Genomic DNA, 22,825 nt, shown 5'->3' with positions numbered 1-22,825 from the left:
TTGGTGAACGTACAGGTTTACTGGAATGATTGCATCTCTGTTTAGGGGCTTATACCATCAAAGCTATCTTGCCCGGGAGATATAGTTAAGGCAGCAGAAATATGTGACATACACCTGGCCATCAGTTTTTCACAGTCATATTATTGGGTAAGTGGAGTTTTATGCTTGAGCCTGTAGAGGTTTCTTGGTAGTTTTACACCATTTAACTGACACGATAAAGTCCATAGGTCATAGGTTGGTTCTTGGCTTTCTCTTGACACCCCTGGAAGGCACATTTAAGGATGATGTCAAGATGGCTGGAATAATTTAACATGGAAATCAATGGAAAAAGGTACCCCAACGGCTTTAAGAACATGGTCCAACAGTACTTGTATAATATCATGATCACTTCTCATTAGAATAGATGTAATTCCAGATCTTTACTCAAACATTTCATCCAGTTAGCTACTGTTATTAAGATACCCCTGAAGCTTGCCAAAGATACCTGAGAGGTGATCTAAGGTACAGTTCAGTGTTGTTCACAGCTTCAACGGTGACAATTTCCTCTTGCCATTCCCCATCTCCAGGACCCGTTCCACTTACAATGACTTCATCTCCAGATTGCCAGTCAACAGGCTCCGCTAGGACTAACCTCGTATCATTAACATGAGCCGCTGATTTCAGGTGTGTGAACACCACGTTTGGTACCCAGCCTAAGGACAACACATGGGATAATTAGCAATCACAAAAAAATCTCAACCACTCCATCCCCAGTCACATCAGCACTTAGAAAAAAATTGACATTATCATTTAAAGATCATTTAAGTTTCATTTGAAAAAAAAATAGAGCAAAATAATATTAATGCCGCCAGGCTATGAGCTATTATTGTGATTTTGCCACATTTTTGTTGGCTTTCTTTTTACAGAAAATGCCAGTCCAGCTTCAGGGTAAGCCATTATATTTGACAGATCTAATTTACATTGCAAGGCTCCATTTTGTATCCTGTTTGCTTGCTTTCCTAAGGTGTTGAAGGCAGCAGGAAGAGGATCTCCTGAAGGAGAAGACTTCAGCAGACGGACTGGCTGATGCCTAAGAAGTCCTCCAGGGCTGCAAGAAGAAAGCAAGGGGATGCAGTGAAGCAAGGAGCCAAAGTGGGGTGCTCTTTAGTTGGAAAGCACTTTGCTTGTCTTTCTGTTTTAGGCAATGCTTCAGTCCATGGGACTGGGTTGTGGCTTCAGGGGAAGAGGAGGCCATGAGCAGGGCATCTGAGAGCTGAGACTCAGTAAACTAGGGTCTGAGGTGGTGGATCTGGGCTGAAGGGTCTCAGCCAGATAAAAAGGGGTGAAGCTGGGCAGGTGGAAGCTCAGACAAGGATTCTGGGTGCTAAAAGCCCAGTGTTATTTTGGATATAGAGGTCTGTGATGAAGGGACCCCTAAGAGTCCTCTGTAAGGCATGGGCATGACTACAGTATCAGATGGAGGTCACTATTCTAGCTCCTGAGCTGACTTAGGCCCTCTGAAAGAGGAAATACACCCATGGGATGAGAAACAGAGAGGTAAAAGGCACCAAGGATATGGCCACCCCAGCTTTCATAGCCTGCCTCCCCATTACCTATTTAACAGCAAGTTGTGGCAGGCAAGAGGTAGGAGGTAGAGGAGGTTGGAGAACACAGACAGGCCACTCTCGTCAGTAGGGGCACCAGGCTCCATGAAGGACAAATACCAGAGCTTGTCACAGAGAAGGTAAGTCCTTTCTTATCCAAGAAGATCATTTCAGCATCCTGGCAGCTTGCCAGTACATCCCATGTTGGTGTTCATGATAGGAACAGCACAGGAATAGCAACCGACTTTTGGGCTAGCATGACCTCCTCACTTGTGTGCTCTAGCACTGAAGGGTTTGAGTAAGGTCCGCACATAGCTTCATGGAGAAGACCTTCCTCATCCAGAAGCCAAGGTAGAGCTGGTCACTCCAGGACTGCAAAATTGCTAGCTCCCCTACCCCAGAAGTGTTGGATTATACCTAGGGCCCACATATACATCTACACTGCACACATCAGAATCCAACTTAAGTGAGCTCATTCATACATCTGCCATCAATTTTAAAGACTCAGAATCCATTGCTGAAATGCACTTTGATATCTCCAAAACTGTCTGCTTCAGAAACAACCTAGTCATTAGCACAGGAGCCAGTCTCCTACACCATTGCTTCTGGTTCCCTACATTCAGAGGCAACCATTTACCCAAAGATTTCTAAAATTATCTAATTTCAAACCCTCCCACATCACAGCTCCAAGGCACAAAACCAAAAACACCAACAACACTCAAAAACAGACCACAAATAAAAAGCAGGGGAGACCAGGGCATTGTCAGGGCCCTGCCACTTCAGTGGCAAAGATGAGATATGTCCACCTATGCTGGATCTATAACTTGGTAGAAGCTGCAGCCAAAAGAAATAAACAGTATTCAGTAACAGAAATGCCTTAGTAAGATGTGTTGGTGGGCTAAGGGCACTTCCATAGGACAGCCCAGGAAGTACAGACATTGTTTTTTCTATAATACACCCTTACACCAGTCTTAGAGCAGCATTAATGCAGCATTGAGAGTCCTGGGAGTATTCCCTAAATTCTCTGCACCAAACTGGAATAACAGTAGCACCAGTGCAGGCACAATGACAGAGGTGAGAGTCATGCCCAGATTTGCAGCGTTGGACACTTGACTAGGATGGTTTAGAAAGACATGAACCTACCTTGGCCATGGGGGTGGTCTAGGTGACCTCAGAAAGTCTCTTTCAGCCCTACTTTCCTATGATCTTATGATGCTTTGAGCCAGGTTGGCCAAGCAACCTGTATATACCCCAACCTGGGTATATGCTGCTGTGGTAGATAGGTCTTTAGAGGCAGAAGGAGGGGCTAAGTGGCTTCTCAGAAACTAATTGGTACAGAGAGGCATGAGCTATCATGACCATAGCCTACTTCATCAGATGTTGTGAATGGACCGGCAGAAAGGAAGGATTTTATATAGAAGAGAAAGGAACTGGGGCGGAGACACTGCTAAGAGAGGTAAAAAGCGGGTCGATTGAAGTGAACAAGTCAACGAACACCTAGAGCAGTGGTTTTCAACCTGTGGTCCGCAGACCCGCTATGTCTCAGGGGTCCGCAAAAGATGACTATGATCAATCAAAAGTATGTGAATACCCACACTTACAATTCAGAGGGGTTTGCACGTCCGCTTGACATTTCCAAAGGGGTCCACACCTCAATTCAAGAAGTGCTAGGGGTCCACAAATGAAAAAAGGTTGAAAAAAATCACTGATCTAAAGGACCACTTATGCTTACTATATCTTTAAAGATAACCCTAGCAGGGTGGGTAACTGAAGACACACAGCAAAATGCTAGTCCTACTTCAGATCTTCTCTCGACTTCAAAAGGGGCCTGGCTAAGCTAAATTACCTCTTCCTTCCCTGGTAGCCAATTTCTAAATCAGTAGCAAAGTTGGAAACAGTGGACTAACTGTAAAGCTTGGAACCCTTTCTGTTCAGCACCTCCTGTATTTAACCGTTCCTTCTGTGCTACGTGAGTTTTGTGCTAACTTTCCATTTCCATTTCCCCAGCAGTCTTTGGAACCGATTTGTCCAGTCTGATCTGACACGTGCAGCACCATCAGTGGGAGCACGTGGCTCATATCTACCATCCTTCAGAGCACTTTGTCTTCACTCCTTTGCCATAGATCATAATTTACCTTTAGCCCACAGCAAGTTACTGTCCTCCCTGGTTGTACTAAAGAAAAGTAATAATACCAGAAACCACTAAGGGTAAAGGTTGCACCCAATAAATCATTTTCAAATTATTTTAAGCAACCTTCCCTCTTTGTTTCCTGTTTTGTTTTCTGGGGTCTTGTAGTCTGTGGGCCTGAGTCTCCTTGTTGACACTGATGTAAATAAGGGAGAACTGCATTGCGGACAATGGATTGGCCCCAACATTACCAAGTGCAATCTGTATTAGCTTCGTTCTGAAACATCTTGGAAAGCCTTCCTCGTGTCTAAATGAAACTGCGTGTTTCTGAGACTGGCACGGATTACAATTGAAAAAGACTCTGCTGAAATATTCTGTAATTTATAAGTTGGCTTTCATAAAAGTGCCATTCACTAGATTAGGGAACCCTTTTGCCATACTCACTCCTTTTTTCATGATATCCATTAAAAACCAAACAGCTGGCTAATTACTTTGTCTTCCCACCAGAGTGCTTGGGGGGAAAGCACATAATGCCAATGGTTGAGACTGGTATCATTGATAGCACAGAGCAGGCAAGGATACACGCATGGAGATGTTCAACTGGAAGGGCAAATAACAAATAGGTGGACTCATACATCTGGGTGAGGACAAGCAGTCCAGTTTCACTCACTCATTTACTATCCAGAGGAACATGTTTGGCTCACACGGATGGGCATGTGGTTGGCGCACCAGGCTGGAAATCCAGAGAGTTAGATTTAGATACCACTTCTCTGTATAACTTGAGGAAGTCATTTAAACTCTCTGTACAATGTAGGTCCCAATCCATAAAACACAGATCAACCTTCCTTTGTCTTATCCGGTCAGTGTTAACCCTTTGGGGAACAGACTTTTATTATTAGCATGGTAGGGCTGAGAGGGACTTCCAGGTTTGCCTAGTCCAACACCTTGCAACGGATGTAGGATGCACCAACTCATCCCAGAGAGATGCCCTTCTAGCTTCTCCTACAACACGTTGAGGGAACGAGATCCCATAGATTCCCAGGGAAGCTGGTTTCATCATCCTGCAGTTTTTACAGCTAGAAAGTTTGTCCTCAGATTTAATCTAAATCTGCTTTGCTGCAGTTTAAATTCACTATCATATGCCCCACCCTCTGTAGCAAGGAAGAATGAAGAATAAAGTTTCTCCATCTTCTAGATGGCAGCCTTTCAAATAGTTAAAAACTGCTTTCATGCCCCCCACTCTTACCTCTTTTTCTCTCCAGACTAAACAGTCTTAGTCCTCTCAGTCTTTCCTTGTACAGTTTACATTTACCATCTGAATCACTTGCCTCTAGTGCCTTTTAAGCTTTTCTACTTCCTTCCTATAATGCAAATGCCCCAAACTGGACACAGCCCTCCAAGGCCTAACCAGGCAGGGTGCTAATATCATGTCTCATGGCTTGCATACAACACTTCTGTAAATGCAATGCAAAACCGCACGATGCTTATTAGCACCTGACAGCATTTTTTGTGACAGCGTCACAGTGCAGACTCATGTTGAGCTTGTGATCCATCAGGACCCCTGTATCCTTCTCAGTATGCTCCTGCCAAGACCATTATCCTGTATGTGTTCATGTAGTTTTTCTCCCCTAGATGTAGCAGCTTATGTTTGTCTTCCTTTAATTTCATTTTGTCCAGAGCCCAGTTCTCCAATTCAATATTTTCCCTTTAGATTTTAATCCAAATGTTCAAAATGCTGGACAACCTCTTCCAATTTTGTCATCTAAATTTGATCAATATAGTCTCTATTCCAGTATCCAAGGCCCAACACTGGACCCAGCAGAGACCCCTGTAGACCCCCCCAACCTATATCTTCTGCTAGTCTGACATTAATCCATTAATAGTTACTCTGCTTTTCATCAGTTTGACCATTCAACCAGTTATGAATCCACCTAATAATAATTCTATCTAGCCCACAGTTTTCCAACTTGCAGCTCCTAGCCATATAGGTCCTGATCTCAGCTGAGGTCTCTCGGCACTACCATAAGACAAATACCAATGAAGATATGATATTTGGAAGCATTCCAGTGACCATTTTGCATTTGTAAAAATGTTCATAAAGTCTCAGATTTTAGCAAAAAAGATTATTCACACCAAAATTCAGGTCAGGAAGTATGTTATTCCCCGTCTACTAGGAAACAGAATAAATGCCAGGAGACTGCTCACACGCTAGAGATTACTTTCAATACCAACATACTTGAAGTGAGCCTTTTGTCAAGAGACCCACAGGCTGAAACATGCTTGTCCAAACTATACAGTCAATACTTAGAAATAAGAAAGAGAACTGCAGAAATCAGAGAGGGTTCCTAAGCAAAAACGAAGGTGGAGTTGTGTTTCAGATTCCTTGCAATGAATTATTTGTATCACAATAGCCACAGGCTCCAGGGGCCTAGTTCTGGACGAGGACCCCAATATATCAGGCACTGTTATGACTTGGAAGAATTTTTTTTCCCCCCAAGGAGTTTACAGTTTAACCATGTCTACACTGCAGTCACAGCTGTCAGTGCAGCTTGTGTAGATATTCTGGAGCTACCCCTTCTTAGCTATCAATAACAGTGAAGATGTGTTAGCCACATACTCAATATGAGTCAACTACTGTAGTATTTCTGCAGCTTTACAGATGGGTTCTGGACCCTGTAATGCATCCTGTGCTGATGCAGCTATGTTACTATCAATGTCCACACTAGCCAGTCTAAAGTGACTACAAATAAAACCCTTATGGGTCAGATCCTATTCTACCTGCTAGACACCAAAGTAGACTTAAGCACCCATGCAAAATCCTATTCCACCCCACTAAAGTGCTTGAAATAATGTTCATGAGTCTACTTTTGTAATGTGCCATCCTCTTAGCCTTAAGAGCAAGTCATCAACTGTAGCAAGAGGAAGGATTACCTTCCTACCATTTTTTTCAGGTACTTAATCAGACGCCTTTGTAGACATCATGTTTTTTGCTCTTTCTTGTACTGCAACATGACTTTGCAGGAGTGAGTTTTCCTGATCCTTTAAAAGTCTTTCTGGTGCACTAAGGTAAAACTCTTCAGACATAGTTTGGTTTCACTGGCCACAAATTAAAGCTTAGCATCCATGAATTCATTGTGTGCAAACACAAAGACACTCAAAGATGTATAATGAGCCTCTTTGTCCACCAGACGATGCTGCAACTTTTTTGTAATTCACCCCTTTGAATTGCTTACACTTTCAAATTGCTTCTGCTTTTTTTTTTTCTTGAGCTGTTTGCCAGCTCCCTATTCCCACAGCTGCGTGGCAGGGCAAGGGATGGGGGACCTCAGGCTGGAGGTCAGCACTAGACGATCCGTCTGTCCTGTGGAACTGGCTGGGGACCGGGTTTAATTCGTTCAAAAACCAAAGTGTGTGCAAACACTGATGCGACGCTGAAGCCCATGGTGTATACAGGTGCCCCAGGATAGATAAGGTTCACACTTAAGTACCTAGGTCCACTTGGTATCTACTGGATAGTATAGGCCATAGCCATTAGTGTAAGACAAGAGAGACAGAGGGATACAGGCAGATGGGTAAGTATAACAGAACAAGGTAACAGTATTGGTTAGTGTGGCAGATGGGAGTCTCTGAACCTCAGAAGACTAACCAGTGGCAAGATTTTGTAGATATCTTGGCAAAGGAGAGTTTTAAGGAGAATAATGAAAAGCTTTGTGTTTTTCTCAATTCATACTTGGGAGGAACTTTGCATGAACATCTGCAAAGTTACTGGCTTGAAAATTCAGCAAGCAAGTAATAAAGACTGGCATCGCGGACACATCAGATAAGGGATTCAGCCTTGTGACACTGAGTGAAGAATGAGAGGTCTGGTAAGAGCTTGAAGACATGCAGTAGAGAAGAGGAGTCACTGGAAAGATGCATAGAGATAGGAGGAACGGGATAGGGATGTTTACACTGGCAAATTTAATGGGTGAAACCAGAGCAAGATTGCATCTGTCAGGACCGTAGAAAACCATGAGAACTTCAGCAAGAGTAGATTGAGGGCAAAGATTGTATTTCTCAGATGTTAAGCAGTAAGAATCAGTAGGCTTCACCTTGAGTTGAAAACTAAGAAAGAAAGAGAGAGAGAGTGAAGTTGAAGGTAGTACAGAACTATTTGACAGGCGGGATAGTGAGACTATGTGCAGGTATCAAGAAAGCTCATCAGCGACTTGGACGAGGGAGTCAAATGTACTCTGTCCAAGTTTGCAGATGACACAAAGCTATGGGGAGAAGTGGACACGCCGGAGGGCAGGGAACAGCTGCAAGCAGACCTGGACAGGTTGGACAAGTGGGCAGAAAACAACAGAATGCAGTTCAACAAGGAGAAATGCAAAGTGCTGCACCTAGGGAGGAAAAATGTCCAGCACACCTACAGCCTAGGAAATGACCTGCTGGGTGGCATGGAAGTGGAAAGGGATCTTGGAGTCCTAGTGGACTCCAAGATGAACATGAGCCGGCAGTGTGACGAAGCCATCAGAAAAGCCAATGGCACTTTATCGTGCATCAGCAAATGCATGACGAATAGGTCCAAGGAGGTGATACTTCCCCTCTATCGGGCACTGGTCAGACCGCAGTTGGAGTACTGCGTGCAATTTTGGGCGCCACAATTCAAGAGGGATGTGGATAACCTGGAGAGGGTCCAGAGAAGGGCAACTCGTATGGTTAAGGGCCTACAGACCAAGCCCTACGAGGAGAGACTAGAGAAACTGGATCTTTTCAGCTTCCGCAAGAGAAGGTTGAGAGGCGACCTTGTGGCTGCCTGTAAGTTCATCACGGGGGCACAGAAGGGAATTGGTGAGTATTTGTTCACCAAGGCACCCCCAGGGGTTACAAGAAATAATGGCCACAAGCTAGCAGAGAGCAGATTTAGACTGGACATTAGGAAGAACTTCTTCACAGTTCGAGTGGCCAAGGTCTGGAACGGGCTCCCAAGGGAGGTGGTGCTCTCCCCTACCCTGGGGGTCTTCAAGAGGAGGTTAGATGAGCATCTAGCTGGGGTCATCTAGACCCAGCACTCTTTCCTGCATATGCAGGGTGTCGGACTCGATGATTTATTGAGGTTCCTTCCGACCCTAACATCTATGAATCTATGAAAGGGAATGCCAATGAATAATCAAAGGCCATGGATAATCCAATGTAATCCATCCAGCACCTAACCACAGGAGAGAAATGCTGAGAGAGCATCAAGGAGAAACCCTGCACTGCTGCTCCCACTGTTGTTCCTCCTGCTTTGCAGATACATAGAATATGCCATTCTCGTGGCTGTCAGCCTGATGCCTTTCACAACTGCTGACTTCTCTTCAAGGAAATTTCCTTCGAGCCCTGAGCCTGTAATATCACTGATTATGTTTCTCAATAGTAGCGCTGGGTAAAATAATACAATCTAGAATAAAGACATGTAGCAACTGTCAGTACATTAAAAACTAACTCACTAGTTCATCGAGTCAAATATGGTTTTAGACAGCGCCTCTCATACTCGATGCAATGTAACTTGGTTTAGCCAAGCGTTTTTCATAAAAGCGGCATCCCAAACCATTTTACTCAGCTAAATAATACAGAAGGCAGGAATCAGGAGGGGGGAAAAAAAAGGACAGAGTGGTGGTGGAAAGGCACCCTAGGGTGAATTAGTTACAGGCATTGAGTGGGTATTGCACAAACACCAAAGGGAGGTAAACACTGAGATGCACGTCTAACTTCTTAACACACAATGGATGATCTCCCCTAATGGCCCCAACGACAGCAAGCAGAAGGAGAAAGAAATGAAAAGGCATAAGCAATGTGGAAACTAGAGCATAAGGATTAAAAAAGGGATGAAGACCTGCTATAGCATGGAGATGCTGGAAGGGATGCTTTGGCTGCCTGCAGCTGCAGAAGAGATGGTTCTTGTTCCAGACAGAGTGGGTGGATAGCGAGCAGGGACAGGCTTGAGCTAAGTCCAGGTGATAGGAAGGGGAGGCCTGATCTTCAGCCAAAGCAAGTGAGCTGTGTTCCAGCTAAAGATCTAAGGCAGGTAATCTGGATGATGCAGGGAAGTCTGACAGCTGTTTTAAAATCAAAGGGCACAATTTGCCAAATGACTTATACCTTTGCTTCTGTTTCCCCCCCCGTGCAAGGAGGGCACACCTTGTTAGCAGATCTGAATGGCGGCATTTTCTGTGCATTTGGCATGGGTCCAGTGATGATCCACGATGCAAAAAAATAGTGACGCCCCAGGAGATCATCAGGTTTGAATAAGTTCTGGTGAATTCTCCAGGGATGTAGAGGACGTTGTGCCTCCCTGAATCTTTGGGAAATTCAGAAGCCATCTTTCTCTGGAGCCTGAAGACCTGGAAAGGCCAAAGGCAATGGAGCTGCCTCAAGTGCTAATAAACATCAATTTAATGCTCAGGAGACACCTTGGATGAGGATTTTCAGGGTCAAAATTGCCAGAAAGGTTGAGATCAGTGGAGGCAAATTGAGGAAGGGAGAATTATGACATACATCTTGGATTTAAGCCATTTCTGAGAATAGTCACTCCTAGGGATCAACAGTCCCTCTCCATCTGTGGATGCAGCCAGGCTGGTCTTCAAGAAGACTGTTACAACTTTGTTTTACGTCCCTTCAGCTAAATGTGTCAGAGACAAAAGTGTTTCTCAAGGAGAAAATGGGTATTTTCTTCATGGGAGATGCTAAAATCCCATTAAACCAAGGGGATTTATGCACATTCTTAGATGTTGCTTTGAATGGAGATGTACTTAAGGACATACTTAAGTGCTTTCCTGAAATAGGACCAAAATTAAAATTGATTGTAATGAAGAGGTGGCATCTAATCTTAACTACAAAGTTCCAAGACAGCTTCAGGAAAGCAACAAGAGAGCTTTATATATAGCATCTGCCTCATTCACAGGATTAGACAGATGCTCTGCAGATACTTTAGTTTCTGTTTCCAATATTTCCCTTACAATCCCGGCAGAGAGTACAAATGCATGGCCTGAGGGATCAGGGCTCGCTTCCTGCTATATTTGCAGTCCCAGATTCAATGTTTCCCTAAAATTTTTCACCAGTGCAAAGTGATGTAGCATGCTAATAATGGTGAATAACTGAGTCCACATGAGCAGGAGCATGCGTTTGCAGCAGCAAATTTGTGCCGCTACTTTGTGCCAAGTGCACGCCCCTGCCCGTGTGCTTTGCAGTGGGACACACTGTCCTGCTGCTCCACATGCTGCTGTGGAGGGGCACTGGCTGGGGCACAGCAGGGGCTAGCCATCCCCTGCACTGAGGCATCCTGTGCCCCAGCCACCCAGGGAACGGCCCAAGGCTGCCTGATCAGGCACCCTGCACCCCACCCAGGCAGGGAACGGCTGGCTGGGGTGTAGGGTGCCTTGGCACAGGGGCTCCACAGTGCACAGCGATGAGAGAGCAGGCAGCCCTGGGCTGACAGCTTCCCCATCTCCGTGTTTGTCTCAGTGTCCCAGCACCTACTAGGGCTGTGCAAAGCTTTGGGTGGTGATTCGTTTCGGAGGAGATTCAGCCCAATTCGGTGGCCGAATCTCCAAATCCAAATCAAATCAGGGGACCAATACAAAGGTCCAAATCGATTCGAAGCTCTCCGAATCTTCGGAAAACATTCGGAGAGCTTCAATGATTTGGGCAGTCTCCGCCGGCTGCAGCAGGGAGCTGGAGCCAGACTCCATGCTGGTAAATAGGGGCAGGGGAGGGGGGGCTGGAGCAGGGTGGAGGGGGCCCTGGGGGGACCCCTGACAGGCCCCATCCCCTGCCTGCTCCCCCAGCCCCCCCATGGCTGCCCACCTGCCCCAGCTCCCAGTGCTTTAAAAAAAAGCCCCAACTCACTGGGTGCTGCCAGGCAGAGGGCTGATCCCCACTGCTCCACGCTGCGTGGCCAGCTCTGCCACAAACGTCCCGACCCCCCACAGCTGCCCCACCTGCCTCAGCTCCAGCCCTTTAAGGGAAAAAAATGAAAAGAAAAAAAAACCTAGACTCACCGGCTCCTGCAGTAGCCACGGGACTTCAGGGGGCTTGTGGAAAACCCCCCCCACGTGGTGTGGTGCAAGGGGAGGGCAGTGAGGATCACCCCCTGCTGGGCAGGAACTGGCGAGTCTAGTTGTGTTTTTTTCTTAAAGGGGCTTAGCTGGGGCAGGTGGGGCAGCTACTGGGGGGGGGCTAGGAGAGCAAGGGGGGTGAGGGGCTTCATGCAGAGCCCCCCTCCCCCCCGCCATGCAGTGTGGGACAGTGAGGGGCAGGGATGCCCTGATCCCTGGGGGACACCACTGGAGATGACCCTCCAGGATGAGGCCATCCCATCAACTGCCACCATCTGAGAACTACTGCAGGATTGCCCCCCTGCCTGGCAGCACCCGGTCAGTCAGGGCTTTTTTTTCGAAGTGCTGGGAGCTGGGGTGGGCAGGGAAGCCATGGGCGGCTGTGAGAGTGGGCAGGGGATGGGCCTGGGTGATTCAGAGATTCGACAGCAGCCGAATCTCCCAATTGGATTCAGATGAATTGATTCGGGACACTGATTCGAATCACTGAATTGAATCACTGTCATCCGAATCAGCAAAATCCACTTTTTTTTTTTCCAGGTATTTTTTTTTCTTTGGTTTGGTTTGGGGGATTTTTTTGCTGCTCTGAAATCCCAGCAGCAACTTTTGCCCTGGCCCTGCCAATCAGCAGTGCTACACACTGATTAATGTGCAACTCATGCAGTTTGTGGTGCTGCAAAGAGGTCTGCAGCACCAAAACCCACACATGCCTACACGTCTAGATCTAGCTAATGGTAGCAATTTTAACGCACTTCTCACTTTGACTCCACAGTGCACGAGGCAATGAAGAATCAGACCCTCTGAGGCACCTAGTCTCACCGCCACGACCTGCATTAAAAACGGTTGTCAGTCTATTCCCTACCTTTTATTAGCAGCAGTATCATCATTATTGTTCATTTTCCCTCTTTTATTGAGTGAACCTCATGAATTTTTAGTACTCGCGTAAAAGTGAAAGACTGACAGCAGCTGACTGCACACTGCTTGGCACCGCATCTCTTGCAGAGCCCTGCAATCTGGCACGCAGCGACGCCGTGTGTGCACATGCGTGAGCACAAGCACATGCCCGTGCATTTGCACGCATCTACACCTGCATATATGATGTGTACATACAAAGGCAGCTTTTATATCAACCATCCAAAGAAAAATAATACTGCTAGTATGTGAAACGAATCAGCATTTTTTGTTCAAAATATTCCTTCATGAAAATGGACTTTTGGGGAGACAAAACTTTTTATGGGAATATTTTGTTTTTTAATATTTTTTTAATGTTTTGATTTTTCAATAAAACATTCCAAACCCCATATTTTTTGTGCCTACGCTTTTCCTTTCTACTTCTTTTTTGTACTCCATTTTTTTTCATTTTTCCACTTTGATACAAGATGAGGAAGAATTTAAGGAGAGAAATGCCAAGTAAAAAACAAAAATCAGGAAAGCAATGGTACTTCAGTGTCCAAAGAACATTTCAAAATGTCAGGTTGTTTTCTAACTTGAAAGATTAAAAAAAAAAAAAAAAAAGCCATTTTTCTCATAAAAGAATACTTACCATTCCTTCATTTGCTCTGTTAATATGTAGGTCTGACTGAACACTTCTTATCAAAAACTTTTTGTCTGTAGAAAATTAGATTTTAAGAAGAAAAAAAAAAAAAAGTTTTTCTTTTGCAGGAAACAACTAAAAAAAAAAAATGTCAAAAGGAATTTCCACAAACATATTTTTGGATGCTGTTTAATAATAACTAGAGAGATGTAATAACAAGATACTTTCATGGGCTTGCTTTAATCAGGGACATATGGTAATAGTCTATCCCTTGATGCACGTAGGACTTTATGAAAGAAATAACAAAAGGTACACAACCTTGTACTTTCATTTTTTTTAATACCGTTTCTCTCCTAGTAAAAATGAAATGGAACAGAGGAGATTCTTCATCCTTTGCCAGCTTTTGTTCCCAAGCATAACCCAAGGAGTAGATACTCAGCTGGCATAAGCAACACTGTTCAACTGAATGATGCTAAATTATCCTAGCAGAGGATCCACCCAAGACAGTTTGTACCAGTTCTAAGTCCAGGGTCCAGCCTGCTGCAGGGATTATGGTTGTAGGACAGTTGCCGTCTTGGCAAACTCACTGGGGATTGAAACGAAAACCTTCAGAGATGAAAGCTTAGATTAAAATGCAAAGGGCCAGATGCTATTTCACCTAATTTGGCCTAAACACAATCCTATTCCATCCCGTTTGTGTCTCTGAAAACCAGCTAACACTGGTTGTCTCTTCCTCCTCTTCACTGCTTTCTTGTGACTTAGGACATTTAGGCTCCTAACAGAATAAGGCCTCTTTGCTGGAGCTGTAATAAATGCATATCGGAGCATCAAGTCCAGAAAGATATTCATAACACACCTATCAGAGGTTTATGATATACTCTCTCCCATGAAGCTCCCATCCTTCATTGTATGGCCACATTGTGGCACAACAAAATGTATGGATACCTACTGGCCGACACTTTGTGCTGCCCTAAAAATATTTATGGTGGCACAAAGGCAGTGAAAGGGGACATCTGTTTCCAGCCTTACAGCAGCTGTAAGTTATGTGACAGGCCTTAGCACCCTTACATGAGCCAGGATGAGAAAACTGGAAATGTGGCCTTGAGCCAAGTTTTTCCTGTTGCCTGTGCCAAATATCAGGATCAGCTTCATTAGCTTCAAAAGGACTAGTGCAGATTCACTCTGGTTTAAATGGCTTTGTGTCTTGGCCATTTGTACCCAGTCCCAGCTGAAGAAAGCCAGGTAAAGTGATGTATATATATATGTCCTAGCATCTCTGTTAGAAAGAAAGAAAAAAGTCAGGGCTTGAACAGCAAAATTTTACAACTCAGCCTGCAGTTTGGCTTTATACAGTGCAGTCTTTCCAGGCCTGGGAGTCATTGATTTCCTCGCTTTACTACTAAACCACAAAATGGGTTAAATAAATAAATTATATATATAATTATTATAATTATGTGCGTGTGTGTATATATATGTATAATTATTATAATTATGTGCGTGTGTGTATACATATGTATGTATGTATGTATAATTATTATAATTATGTGCGTGTGTGTATACACACACACACACACACACACACACACACACACACACACACACACTCTCTCTCTCTCTCAACCCAAGATCAATGACTGTTTAGGACCATTCCACATTTATGGATTTGGCCGCCATCAAGGAAATCAATAGTCTATTTAGGTGCAAGTCACTGTAGATCAAACCATAGCCATCTCTATTCCATCTTCAGGGTGTCCCACAATTTCTTCCATGGGGGTTACTAGGGTTTCCTCTGTCTGCATGTAGTTCCAGTATCTTATGGGTCCCTACACATCTGTACGGACCCTGGCGATGCACAGAAGTTTGTGCTGGGGGCCAAGACCTTTGTGTTGCCGGCTTGCAGATTATCTGCAGTCCCCTGTCAGCATGGCTGAGGTGGAACTATGCTGGCAGAGTTTCTCCCATCAGTAGCACCCCTGTAATCATTGTTGAAACAAGGGATCTAGTGTCCAGACAGCTACATTGAAAGCAATGAATTCTCAAGCAGAATTAACTACTGATCCAGCTCCCTGCAGTGGATAATGCTCACGTCCCTGAGGTCTGCTCCAGCCTTCCTGACTTTGAGCCAGAGGTACCTCAAAGGGCTCTTTATGGAGACCAGGAATGGGTGATGGATGATCCACTGGAGATGGCTGAATCTGCCTCTCTGCAGGTACCTAATGAGATCTGCGCAGAGGGAATCCCTTTCTGCAAGCTCTCAGCCTTTTGCTAGCGTTTTGCACTAAAACCAAATTACACTTCTGACAAAAGTATCAGGGGTGGTGGGGAAAAATTTAATGACAGGATCACCCAGGAAAATGGATAGAAAAGTGCTTCTTGGAGGGTAAGAGGATATTGGCTATAAGGGATGTATTGAAATGAGCCTTTCCCAAAAAGTCTGCAACTAGAAACACTCCAAAGTGTTGAAAAATAGATGAATCTGTATGGCTCCTTCATTATTTAATTCATTTTTAATAATTAACTGAGCTCAGGTTGGGAAAACAAACCTGGAGAAAGGAAGCAGCCATTCCACTGTTGAAAGGACACTTCACATACTTGAGATGCAAAATTCCAGTTTCATCAAAGAGGAAATAAAAGATTGCACGGAGTTAAATTAGCAGAGTTACATTCAGCACAGCACCCCGAGATAGACTGTGCTACCAAATCACAGCCAGGGAGTGACACCGATTCAAAAGGATCGTGCCAAAAGTGAATTAATCCTGAAGTTAGGCACAAGGAATAGCTCAGCTCCAATCTTATCTCTGCAATTAGCTCAGTTTCTACTATCAGCCAGTCACTTTAACCACATTGTAACTCAGTTTCTCCATGAATACAAGTGCAATAATATGACTTAACTTCCTTCTGGGTTAATTAGTGAAGTGAGATCCCGCCAGTGAATCAAACTCCCAACTTCAACATCAACTTCTTGCATAAATGGCCCTTCTACATTTGGAAAGTTGTAGGCAAAAGTGAAGTATTTTATTAGCGTTGAGGGTCAGTGTAAAAAACAAAGCAGTCCTGACCTGCTTGGTTTCACACTCTCAGAAAATTTAACCAAGGGCACAGACAGAAGTGACATTTGTCACGTGATCAGCCACCTGAAAGCACTCTACAGCCGTGCCATGACTGCTTTTAAAGTGGCTAATCACATGACAAACTAACCTTCATCAAATGAGGGATTAGATGAAGGTGCTCCACTTTGGAGCACTTTAGGGAACTGGTGTTCTCTAGGATTAATTTGTGGTGTGACTGGGACTGTCTGGAGAAAGGGAGGAGAGGGGAAGGGAAGTGAGCTGTGGGTTGAGCTAGAGGTAGTGGGGGGATGGATTGGAGCCCCCATCTCCTACCCCCCCCCCCAGCCCTTTCCTGCCACCATCTCAGGCCAGGAAAACCCCAGGCAGATGCTCGCACACCCTCCCCTCTCCCCCCTCCCTTCCTGCAAACAGCACCAGAGCTGAAGGAGGGAGGGCTGGGGGAGAGGAGCAACTTCTTCCCTGCAAGGCAGGCTCCTGGACTTCTGCAGCCAGGCTCAATTCCCCTTCCTCCCCACAACCTACAGGTCCCCTTCCCCTGCCCTCATCTGTTGGGTTGGGGAAGTGCACTCTAACTCACAGTGCTTTACATAAAGTGCCATGAGTTACAGCAGGGGCCTACACATCTGCCAGTGCCCCAGACAGTGCAAAGTGGTATCATTTGAACTCGTTAACCCCTACCTTTTAGTTTCCTATCTTACCAGAATTTCCATATAGGAGAAATCATTCTAACCTTACTCAGGCCAGTAGAGGATTTCCTCTGGATTCCTGGAATGAATCAGAGGAGAAGTATTTGACCTTTGCAAAAATGCCTTTCAATCCAATTCAACAGAAGCAAGCCCCAACTCAGCAGAGCAGGTATGCAAAGCCCTTCCTACTGAGCAAAGTTCATGGGCCTGCACTTAACATGAAGTACCTTGCTGAATGGACTTAGGTGCTTATATTAAGCTGATGCTTAGCTGACTTCCTGAATTTGACATATTTCTGTCAAAGAATTCATCTTACATCCAATACACAGACAGAAATCTGTAGGCGGAAATCTAACAGATGCCTGAAGCAAGATGACTAATTCTATTATTTCTATGGATTATACTGGATTCAGCAGAGCCCTATTAATTTCTTAGTGTTTTTATACTCCTTTGAATATAGAAGGCAGTATATAGTTAGATTTCCGACTATGAATTGCCCTATTTTTAGAGAGCCTGAAAACCTGCAGCTCCCACTAACTTCAATGCAATTATTGGGGGAAGACTTATTGTAGGCTGAAAGTCAGGCCTCTGAAATGTAAAGCAACTAAATAATACTCCTAATGTTAGGTTCCCAACCCTGATAAATTAAGCCCATAAAAATGTACCATGTTGAGCAGGATTTTCAAAAGGACTGTGACTCATAAGCCACTCTTGGGACTCAACTTCCCTTAAGGAACTTTGGGAAATTCCAACTCTTGTTCTTAATAGCGTCCAAGAAAAGCTGCCAGTCTCCTTGAGACAGAACAGTGTGCTTCCTCGCATCATTTATTCACCAGCCGCATCCTTTGTCTCATTTATAACACTGATCACATGCCCAGCCTTTCTGCCAGCCTCTCAGCAGGCCAGGAAAGAAAAGGAGGAGGAAACAAAGCAGTATTGATCTCGGCTGTGAGACAACGTACCTGAACCCCCTTCTCCTCCCAGTGGGAAACACTGCACCAAATAGAAAAACGCTTTTAAAGAATCTTTCCTATCCATAAGGGGTGTCTGAGAAAAGTCCATTTTTAGCTGTTCTTTGTTAGCCGAGGGAAAAAAAATCCCACCCTTCGCACCTCTTATAAAATGTCTTCCAACTTAAAAGCCATTGCCACAAGTCATGCCAAGAGAGATCTAGATTGATACCGGTCAGCAAATTAGGTAGGGAGTTTACCATGCATTTCTTATATAAAATCAAGTCCTAAGGGGCCCAAGTGAGATCTGGGCACCTGCCACTGATTTCTCTTAGCTTTGGGTCAGGCCAATAGCAAGAGGAAGTCTGTGCCCCAAAAAGCTTACAATGTGACCGAGATCATTCAAGTCACTACTCACAGGCACACTGTCATGGGGTTGGGGCTTAAATGCCATATTTTCTTGAATACAAAATGTATTTTTCCCCAGAAAAAGGTGATACTCTCAAGTAAACTGGAGGTTGCTGGACTGGGCCAGTCTACAGTGAGGAGGATGGACAATTGGCTCATAGGCCACTCCCAGAGGGTGGCAATTGATGGGGTGGCCTCATCCTGGAGGGCCACCTCCAGTGGTGTCCCCCAGGGATCAGTACTTGGACCCGTGCTCTTCAATATATTCATTAATGATTTGGATAAGGGGGTGGAGAGCTCACTGATTAAGTCTGTGGACAATATGAAGCTGTAGGGAAACATGGGCACACTAGAGGATAGGGCCAGGATCCAGGATGACCTTGACAGACTGGAATCTTGGGTGGAATGAAATCAGATGAAGTTTAACAAGGATAAGTGCAAGGTCTTGCACCTGGGTAGGAAGACCCCTCACCCAACTACACAATGGGTGGGGGTCCGCTGGCTGGCACAGCATCTGAACGAGATCCAGGGGTCATGACTGACAGAAAGTTGAATATGAGCCAGCAGTGCGATGAGGTTGCCAGAAGGGCAAATAAAACTGTGGCATGAGCTGATGCATGGCCAATAGATCCAGGGAGGCACTGCTCCCTCTCTACTCACCACTGGTGAGACCTCAGCTGAAGTATTGTGTTCAGTTCTAGTCACTGCACTTCAAGGATGTGAATAAGCTTGAGGGGGTACAAAGAAGGACCACCCGTATGGTCAAGGGCATGGAGGACAGGAGAGACTCTGGGAACTGGGCCTGTTCAGTCTGAGTAAGAGAAGTCTGAGAGGTGACTTGATAGCTGGCTTCAAATACATCAGGGGAGCAACTCAAGATCTAGGGGAGCAACTCTTTAAGAAGGCACCTCAAGGGAGAAGGAGGACCAGTGGGCATAAGCTAATAGAGGATAAATTCAGGCTAGATGTAGGAAAAAACTTCTCTGTAAGGGTCACCAGAATCTGAAACACACTCTGGGCAGAGGTGGACAGTCACCCTCCTTGGTGGTGTTCAAGATGAGGCTGGATAGGCACCTTGTTGAGCTCATCTGAGCCCGATAACTTCCTGTCCACGGCAGAGGACCAAACTTGATGATCCTACAGGTCCCTTCAGGTTCTACGTTTCTATGTACAAAATGAGCTGCTGGAAAGTGGGGTGTGCATGTAAGCAAGGAAATATGATCATAGGAACTCCTGCAGCTTGAGCCTCTGCTAGGGGAAAAGGAAAGCAATGTGACAGGGGCAATGGGCACAAGGGGCTCCCTGGCTGCTGGCTGGGGAATGGGGATGCTTTCTTTTTCTCCCAGTAGAGGCTCATACTGTATTTCTAAAGCAGAGGAAAGCTCCAGGTGCCAGGGCAAAGTCTGGGTAGGCCCTCAGCTGGCTCTGCAGTTGCTAATAACTACGTTTGGACCCTCAGCTGACCTGACAGGCACTGCTGGCTTCCCCAGCTCAGCTCCAGAAGAGAAGAGGGATTGAGCAGTGGCTCAGCCAACAGCACCTGTGGTGTCCTGCAGCTGTGGATTTAACAGAGCAGCTACAATGTTTTGCTCCCTCCTCCCCACTGCAGCTTCAGCTGCTTGTGTTTTGCCTAGGAAAATACCGCACTTACATGTATTTTCAAGGAAAGTTATTTTTCTTCATTCTTCCTTTCAAAAACAAGGTGTGAATCTTATTTGAGGGCATGTTGTACGTGAGAAAATAGGGTACACAAAGCAGACCAAAAAAAGGGAAACACTGTCCTTGTTCTACAGATAATCACTGTGGCACAGAGAAATGAAGGGTCAGATCCCAAAGGAGACACAGGTTTGGGAGTGTGAAGCATTTTTGTGCACAATACTTGGGCCCTCAGCTCTGGAAGTGACATGTGTAAGCCAAAATTAGTCCTCTAACCTTGGTATACTCTAAATCAAGAGGGTTTAGTGCCTAGTTTCAGGATTCACAACAGCCAGCATCCTGCACAGAGGGACATGCAAGTCAGCCATTGGGAGATGCTGAAAACATAGCTGCGTCTGAAATCCTGCTCCCCCTCCCCAGACTTCAGCGAGATTAGCATTGACAGCCTGAAACCCATACCTACACATAGGCCATGTGTAGACAGGGGAACGTGTGCACAACACTTTAAAGCGGGCTAAATGCTTTTGCACCACTGTAATGGTGTTGGTGTTTGCACACGTCGGCAGCGTATTGCACATTAAGTCCAGCCGCTGTAGGAAATTTGGCGGCGTAATGTGCCTTAAATGACTTGGGGTGCAGCAAACTAACACTCCTCTGTGGAGTTTAGGTTCCTTCCCTACAGCTGGGGAGCGAAGCACCAGGCTCAACGCAGCTCCGCGTCTCTGCAATAAGCCCTGCAGGCAGCCTGACAGCAGCCTGGGAAGGCAGGCTCAGCCCAAGAAAAGCGGTGTGCCAACATAATCCTTCCAGATGCAAACAACTGGCTCAAAGCATTAAGACAATGGTTTCCAACCTTTTTTTTTTTCTTTTGCGGCCCCCCCAAAAAAATCTGAATGGAAGGACAGACCCATTTGAATTGTAAGTGTGTGTATTTCACATCCTTTTTGATTGATCAGAGTCATCTTTTGCGGACCCCAGGTTGAAAACCACTGTTCTAAGACACAGCCAATGATTATGTTTCCCAACTTTTACATAATATTCTGGATTAGTTTATCTGCTTAAATTGAGTGAGAAATTTTTTTTGCAAAAATCCTGTTGGTCCAATAAAAGATGATATCTCTACTCCAAGTCCTGATGGCCTTTTCCTCTAGACCAATACAGCTACAACCTGGATACCTAAACTGACTGAGGCTGATTTGATTCAGAACACTTAGGAAGTCAGAACTAGAACTAGGTCTCAGGGTTTCCTAACACTCACTTCTTTGTTCAGCCTCCACAAACCATGTTGTTGTTGGAGAACAAGAAATAATTGTAGCGTTATTTCTTGACTCTTTAATGGAGAACACTACAACCTTGGGATGTAACATCAGAAGCACTGTGCAATAGAAAAGAGAAGTAGCTTTCCACTGTAAGCCACTTGAGCTGTGCTCAGTTCTATGGCCCTCAAGAGCCTAAATACATATAGAGGAAAGGATTTTTTGTGATATCTCTTATTGGACCAACAGTATGCTGAAGACAGTTGTTGGACAACCTTTCGAGCATCATGTATCCTTTCTCAGATTTAAGAAAGAGGCATCAAACAATTACAGACTATAATCATAGTCAGGAATAATGGCCATAAAGTTGATTGAGAGTAGGTTCAGGCTGGACATCAGGAGGCGCTATTTCACAGTCAGGGCTGCTAGGGGCTGGAACCAACTTCCAAGGGAAGTGGTGCTCGCTCCTACCCTGGGGGTCTTCAAAAGGAGGCTGGATAATCACCTTGCCGGGGTTATTTGACCCCAGCACTCTTTCCTGCCCATAGCAGGGGGTCGGACTTGATGACCTGCTCAGGTCCCTTCCAACCCGACCGACTATGAAACTATCACAAAAGATCAGACCTTGATTACACCAGACCCCTACTTGCTTCAAGCGACCCCCAAATCTGGCCCAACTCATAATCGGAAACAAACTTCCCTCTGATGAATACACTGTGAATGGGACACAACCGTGCCTCTGCAACAAATGCAAAACCTGTCAATGTGTCTCCAGCCCCACAACAACCAACACCCCTCAAAACACAACCATCAGAATCTATGGATCCTACACATTATGGATTTGTATAGGATGGTTTGGAAAGGGACAATCCTACCCCAGGCAGGTGGTTGGACTAGATGACCGGTGGAGGTCCCCTCCGGCCCAACTTCTCTGTGATTCTGTGTCTATCACAGAAGGTGGTGCGTCTCCTCCAGTGTACCACGTGCCAACAGGGAAACTATGCAGGTGAAACTAGACAGGAGCTATGCACCAGAATGAATGATCACAGAAAAAAAATAATAGAAAGCAGAGAGACACACAACGACCAGGAGAAGCATATTTTTCACAGTCTAATCACTCTGCTTCAGATTTCACAATCCTCCTGCTCAACAGGAGTTTACAACACACCTCCAAAAGACAGGCCTGTGACAAGATATTAATAACCCTACTGAACAGTAAAAAAGCTGGACTTAATACAGAGAGTTGTTTTATGGCTCATTGTAACCTAACAAATACTGCTACTAATTTCCCTGCACTTCACAGGTAATAACTATTCTATCCTTTCTTTAATGAGCCAGCTCTGCTACTAACTAGATTGCCTGTTCTACTGCACTTCATCTTATAATGGCTCCGGGTAGCTCCACTTCTCTCCCAGTTCACAGTTCTTCTCTGTCCCTCCAGACTTTTTGCATTTACATGGAGTTTTCTCTGTTAT

At 45.1% G+C, this 22,825-nt stretch overlaps 1 protein-coding gene across 12 annotated transcripts in view; it reads right to left on the bottom strand.

Moving 5' to 3' along the window:
- The window catches only part of PKHD1 (PKHD1 ciliary IPT domain containing fibrocystin/polyductin), a 389,637-nt gene that overhangs the window by 204,888 nt on the left and 161,924 nt on the right, over positions 1–22,825 (bottom strand). For all 12 annotated transcript variants that reach the window (XR_002091425.2, XM_019491318.2, XM_019491321.2 and 9 more), the window contains one exon: positions 485–692. Coding sequence is in view for 11 of the 12 variants with exons in the window: in XM_019491318.2 (XP_019346863.2) it covers positions 485–692 (208 nt within the window). In the remaining variant the exon portion in view is untranslated. The remainder of the gene's footprint in view (positions 1–484; positions 693–22,825) is intronic.

Source organism: Alligator mississippiensis, chromosome 1, assembly GCF_030867095.1.
Source record: "Alligator mississippiensis isolate rAllMis1 chromosome 1, rAllMis1, whole genome shotgun sequence".
NCBI lineage: Eukaryota > Metazoa > Chordata > Crocodylia > Alligatoridae > Alligator > Alligator mississippiensis.
Note: the sequence above shows the minus strand (reverse complement) of the source record. Positions and strands in the feature narration are given on the sequence as shown.